The sequence below is a fragment of the Vicia villosa genome, linkage group LG2, assembly GCF_029867415.1.
Source record: "Vicia villosa cultivar HV-30 ecotype Madison, WI linkage group LG2, Vvil1.0, whole genome shotgun sequence".
In the NCBI taxonomy this organism is placed as follows: Eukaryota; Viridiplantae; Streptophyta; class Magnoliopsida; order Fabales; family Fabaceae; genus Vicia; species Vicia villosa.
The window spans coordinates 152820048-152826337 of NC_081181.1; the positions used below are offsets into that span (position 1 = coordinate 152820048).

General features: G+C 36.4%; 2 protein-coding genes across 2 annotated transcripts; one reads left to right on the plus strand and one right to left on the minus strand.

Annotated features, from left to right (window-relative positions):
- Positions 1 to 1561: 1561 nt before the first annotated feature.
- LOC131650363 (protein FAR1-RELATED SEQUENCE 5-like) lies at positions 1562 to 2623 on the minus strand. Its single transcript, XM_058920077.1, has one exon. It carries the CDS (start codon positions 2621 to 2623, stop codon positions 1562 to 1564), a length of 1062 nt encoding a protein of 353 aa, XP_058776060.1.
- A 1048-nt stretch (positions 2624 to 3671) lies between these two features.
- On the plus strand, positions 3672 to 6067 carry LOC131650364 (uncharacterized). The gene is made up of 3 exons (XM_058920078.1): positions 3672 to 4581; positions 4638 to 5664; positions 5788 to 6067. Exons 1-3 carry the CDS (start codon positions 3672 to 3674, stop codon positions 6065 to 6067), a joined length of 2217 nt encoding a protein of 738 aa, XP_058776061.1.
- Positions 6068 to 6290: the final 223 nt, after the last annotated feature.

Genomic DNA, 6290 nt, shown 5'->3' on the forward strand with positions numbered 1-6290 from the left:
TGCCATTTAATCATTTGAGGAAGTATATTATGTTTTCAAAGAGACTTTACTCTTTCTGTTGACCATATATTGACCTTCTTGAGAAGCTCTTTTATCTTTCTTGACCTTGCCCTGGGTGTTCTCTTAGTGTCAAGATTGATCAAATATTCAGGAAATTTCACTTGTTGGTCCAGCTTTTTACGTGTTCGACTTCACTAGGGATGACGACGGGGCAGGTCGGGGACAGTTATTACCTCCCCCAAACCCAAACTCGAGTCCCCAAACGAGGATAGAGAATTAAAATCCAAAACCAACCCAAACGGGTTCAGGTATCCCCGCCCTGCCACCATTCATTTAGTGAAATCAACTTTTTAAATAAAAATACTTATTTTTTCCAAAATCAAATTACATTATAAAAAATAAAACAAAACAATTTCATACATACATTTAAAATATTTTAAATAATAAATACAAATCAAAATATCAAAACATGGTCACTTATTTAATATTCTAAATTATCAAAAATAAATAATAATAATAATATACATAATGAAATAAACGGGGCGGGTTTGGGGTGGATACTAGTGACCCTATTACCCGGCCAGTCCTCTTATTTTGTAATCGGAAAAAATGCAAACCCGAACCCAAACCCAATCAAAGCGGGGTTTCCCCGTCAGCTTCGGGGAGGACTCGGGTGGGTATCCACGGGTATGAGTTTTGTTGCCATGCTTAGACTTTATACTCGAACTTCTGAGTCTTAGCACCTAGATTTTTCATTCTTTTCTCCCCTTCGTCATTTCCAGGGTTTCTAAATGTTTCAAATTGATCTGCCCTACCTAGTGATTCTTGCATTTTCCCTTTGATTCTTGCAAATATGGTGTTTTTTTTGTCAACTAGGAGGGTTGGTAGGGATACTTCGGGAGTTTGGGTAAGTTCGAACATGTCAGGTGTTGTCTCCCTCTTTTTCTGTAGCAATGCTTTTACTCAGGCTATGATTGATGTAGGTCCTCCTGATAATTGTGGTGTCCTCTATGTAGATGAGGATCGAAGGGTATCTGATCAATATGGTGGGTGTGCTATCCATTTCATGAATGTGTGTTCTCCCTAGTTTTCAATTGAATCAATGAAATTATTTGAAATTTTAAATTCCTTAAAAAATTTCAATTATCTCATCTAAACACATTCTTAAAAAAATCAAGAAATAAGCTCTTTTTACAATTAATCTCCGTGTGACGAATTTTCTGTGTTAGCATTAAGTCGAGGTAATGAACATGTTTGCTTGTTATGGCTAAATTTTCCGCATGTAGAACACTGAGTCCGCTTCCTTTTTTTCTGACGTGATGAAGATTCGCCAGCGCATCCTTTAGTTCTAGCTAGAGCAGGATCCTTCAATGTCTCCTGGACAAGTTCACTTGAATTTGTGGGTTCATCATCATGTAAGCCCCCTTTTGCTTCCGTCTTTCGGATATCAGCAGCAGCCTGTTTCATATGGTCATTGAAATCATCCCCACTCCCACTTACTAATTTGCTCAAACGCATATATCGAAACATAAGAGCAGAATATCTCGACGACCTCTGAATCTCAATATTTTGGAAGATGCTTATTTGTTCTACATATTTCTTCCTTCACGTTCTTTGTCCACCGATCTGCCACCAGAGTCTTTGGCAATTCTACGACATCTAAAAAGATCAATAGTGCAATAATATGCTCACAGGGGAGGCCAAATGATTCCATCTTCTTGCAAGAACATTTAAACATGTCATCATCAAGATAGAATGATATGTTCCACTCCCTTTTTGATGTTTGGTACTTGCGAACTGTGTATATGATACAAGTATAAGTTTGATGACATGTTTCCACTACCATCTCCGCAGACCGTGCAAGAAGATCACAAAACATAAAGAATATTTCTCTAGTAAATAACTTCCCAGCGTAACACTCCATGCTTCGAAATCTTGTTTGTAGCACAGGATCACCGTAATTTGATAGAAAGTCAGCTTCTACCTCCTTATAACGCATGTAATTAAGACACCGATGAAAATGTAATAAAAAGTCACTTAAATTATATCGTGAGTGAAGAAACTTCCCCATTTCTGAATGTAACCCCTCACACCGGGAGGTAGTTCTGAACCCAGCAAAATTTTTTCCGCGTACATGAGCTGTAGCCCACGTCTTTCTCTTTGCATACAGTTCTGTAACCCACTTGTTGTCATGCAACCCAAATGCGTCAATCATGTCAGCCCACTTGCGCCGAAACTCACCCAGGTCATAGTCACCCAACATGCATTTCCTAAACTGACTAACAAATTCAGGAACTCCAATGTTAGGCATTGCATTGCGAATTAGATGCCAAGCACACAACCTATGATAAGCATTCAGAAACACATTTTTTATAGCTTTCTTCATTGCAAGATCGCCATCAGTAATGACAGATATAGGCGACTTACCTGACATTGCTTCCAAAATTTGTTCAAGAACCCACACATATGTTTCTTCTTTTTCATTTGCAACAATAGCACCGCCAAATATAATATTATGGTTATGGTTATTAACTCCATAAAACATCACTAAGGGGTAACGGTATTTGTTCGTCCCATATGTTGCATCAAATGCCAATACATCACCAAAAACTTTGAAATCCATTTGGCTTATACCATCGCACCAAAAAAGGTGTTCAAGCCTACCTTCTCCATCAACAGTGTGGCGATAAAACATCATCGGGTCATCTGCTGCCAGTCCATGAAGATAGTGTAACGCATTTTTACCATCACATCGTTGCAAAAGGCGTTGCTTTCATGTCTGATTATATATATCTTTCCTACGAAACCCTATTTTCTCATACCCTCTTGATTGGTTGGCACAAGAACCATAGAATTGACGGTCTTATACCAACCTTCAACATGTCGTTCATCCTCATTATATCTGAATCTTCCATTTTTCGATGTGAAGCAAGCATTCCATGGTACTCTTCATGTAAAAGATCATGGTTGTGCCGATCGTTAAAAACTGTTATCCACCAACATTGTGAGTGATATGCGCGATGGACACGGTGTTGATGATGTCGCTATTGCAGATTCTTGATGTTGAATCAGTTTTAAACGGTGAGATAGTTTCTATTTAGGGTTTTGATTGAATATTGGGTTTCTGTGGTTTGAGGTTTGGTGATGAATTTGAACTGTGTTCTTCTGTTTCTTGCAACAATTTTTTGAATGTTTTTGGGTGATTGATGAACTAGGGTTTCTTTCAGGGGCGGATGTAGAGGGGTACAGGGTATTCCCTGGAATACCCTTCATTTTTTAATTCTTTTACTAATTTACCCTCCCTTTTAACCCTTTTTGTTACATTAGGATTAGGTTTAATAAAAACAACAACAAATTCACTTCCTAGCACTAGCAGTCGCAGCTCTCTTTCTCTCTCACAATAAGTTTTCTTTTTTTTTTTCAAATTTTCAATTTAGCTTATGTAAATAAAAACTTCCATAGTTCTACTCTTGATTCTTGATTCTCTATTATGTAAATAACAAGCTTTTCAAGTTTCTCTATTATGTTAATAATAACTACCATTCTTGATTCTTTTTATCTACCATGGGAATTTTATTGAATCCCAAGTCCAAACCTTGTAACTTCTAATTATAATTGTGATTTGAAATTTTGTATTGTAAAATTAATTGGATTTTGATTGTGATTTTAGAATGTTGCTCAAATATTTTACACCCGAACCGAGATTTCCAGAGCCAAAGAAGCTTGCTCCTTCAAATGGGCATCCCAAAGAACCTTCTTTGGTCCCCTCTTCAAATGACGTACAACCAGAACCTCATTCTTCATATAAGGTGTTTAAAAAAGGAGCTTATTTGGAGACGGATCATGGAAAAAGAATTCAAATTCTTGAGTATCATCCAAATGATCAAGATGAGGTAAGAAGAGCTTACCTTGTGAATGTGCCATGTAAAATTAAATTAACTGAATATGAATCCACAAATATTGGGGGAAGGGAACGTTCTTTTCAATATAGTTGGCATGAAGAGTATGACTGGTTGGAATATAGTGTAGAAAAAGATGTTGTTTTTTGTTTGCCTTGTTATGTGTGTTACAATGGTACTAGTAATTCTGCATTTGTGGTGACTGGTTTTAAAGGTTGGAATCTAAAACATAAGTTGGATAAACATGTTGGTGAGAAACCGAATAGTCATCATAAAAAGTGTGTGAAAGCATGTGAGGATCTTATGAAGAAAAAGCAGAGTATTGAGTTTTCGTATGCAAAATATAGTTCAAAAGAAGAAGTAGATTATCTTTCTCGTTTAAAAGCATCACTTGAGGCTGTCAAATATCTTGTTAGAGGCGGATTGGCATTTAGGGCACATAATGAGGGTGAAAATTCTATTTATAAGGGTCATTTCCTAGAATTTGTAGAAGCCTTGGGAAGAAATAGTGAAAAAATAGCTGCAGCAATAACAAGTGGTGGGGGAAATTGTAAGATGACTTCTCCTATTATTCAAAAAGAACTTGCAAATGCATGTGCGGTTGAAACTATTAAGAAGATAGTTGGAGAAATTGGAGATGGTTTCTTTTGTGTTCTTGTTGATGAATCTGGTGATTGCTCTGGTAAAGAAAAATGGCTGTTGTAGTGCGGTTTGTTGATGTTAGAGGGCTTGTTGTAGAAAGATTTATCGGCATTGTTCATGTTGAGGACATAAGTGCAACATCGCTTAAAGGGGCTCTTGAGTGTTTGTTGTCGGGCTTTGGGTTGTGTATATCTAAAATTCGAGGTCAATGGTATGATGGAGCAAGTAATATGCGTGGTCGATTTGGCGGTTTGAAGACTTTGATTCAAAAGCAAAATACGCAAGCCTATTATGTCCATTGTTTTGCTCATCAACTTCAATTGGCTCTTGTTTCAATGGCGAGAAAGCATGAAGATGTTGATTGGTTTTCTTGTGAAGTGTCTCGTATTGTCACTTTCTTACGGTCATCTAACAAAAGACAAGCTCTACTTCGGAATAAACAAGTTGCTCATTTTGCAAATCTAATTGAAAAAGAATTGGTGGAAACTAGTACTGGTTTAAATCAAGAGTTGTCCATTGCAAGAGCGGGTGATACACGTTGGGGATCTCACTTTCGAACTCTTAACAGGTTAGTTGATTTGTTTACTCCTATTATTGAAGTGTTCGAAGATTTGAAAAGTGATAGTCATTCTAAGGGTGAACCAAAAAGTTTGTTACTTGTTATGCAAACTTTTAGTTTTGTGTTTATGTTGCACTTAATGGTTGAGATTTTATCTTTGACAAATAATTTGTCACAATCATTGCAAAAGGGGGATCAAGATATTGTGCATGCCATGGAACTTGTCCAAATATGCAAGAAAAAGTTGCAAGAATTTAGAGATGATGGATGGGAAACACTTTATGAGCAAGTTGTGGCTTCTTGTGGTAATGTTGAAATTGATGTGCCTGACATGGAGTCTCGGTATGTGAAAGATAAGAAATCCAAACGCCTTGCTCCTTTTGTTACAAAATTTCATTATTTCAAGAATGATTGCTTCTTACATGTTATAGATGTGGTATTGAAAGAGTTGAATGATCGGTTTACACCTGAAAATATTGAGTTGATCAATTGTGTTGCTTGCTTGAGTCCTTGTTATTCATTTGAATCATTTGACGTTAAATCACTTGTGAGATTGGCAAGATTGTAACCAAATGACTTTGAGGATCTTACTGATAAGGAATTGTCTAGTGAATTAGAGACTTATATTGAGAGTGTCAAGATGGACGATCATTTTTCCAATTTGACTGGCATCTCGGAACTTTGTAGGACTCTTGTTCGAACAAAGAAGCATAAGACATTTAGGTTTGTGTACACACTTGTCAAACTAGCTTTGTCCTTACCGGTTGCCACTTTAAGTGTTGAGCGAGTATTCTCGGGGATGAAATATGTTAAGAATGAGTTGCAAAGTAGAATGGCTAATCCATGGCTAAATGATTGCTTAGTGACATTTGTGGAGAAAGAGGTGTTTAATACAATCAATGATATGGATATCATCAAACGTTTCCAAGGAATGAACAAGAGAAGAATGCATTTACGATTAGACTAGAATGTTTTCTATTTTTGAGTTGTAATTGAAATACTAATACATTTTTATTAAGTAATATTATTATATTTTATGTCATTAATTTTTTTCGTACTTTTTTGTATATTTTATTTTCATTATGTGAATCACCTGAATTTTGATCCTGGCTCCGCCCCTGGTTTCTTTGTGTGTTTCTTGCAACAATTTTCTGAATGTCTCTATTTATTACATAGTCAGCATCAAAAAA

What these genes read in the sequence shown, in the direction of transcription:
- LOC131650363 (XM_058920077.1), bottom strand. Translation starts at nt 2,623, where the DNA reads ATGGATTTCAAAGTTTTTGGTGATGTATTGGCATTTGATGCAACATAT.
- LOC131650364 (XM_058920078.1), top strand. Translation starts at nt 3,672, where the DNA reads ATGTTGCTCAAATATTTTACACCCGAACCGAGATTTCCAGAGCCAAAG. An exon ending in TGAATCTGGTGATTGCTCTG is followed by an intron (nt 4,582 to 4,637) that starts GTAAAGAAAAAT and finishes GGCTTGTTGTAG; the next exon opens with AAAGATTTATCGGCATTGTT. An exon ending in CTTGTGAGATTGGCAAGATT is followed by an intron (nt 5,665 to 5,787) that starts GTAACCAAATGA and finishes GGAACTTTGTAG; the next exon opens with GACTCTTGTTCGAACAAAGA.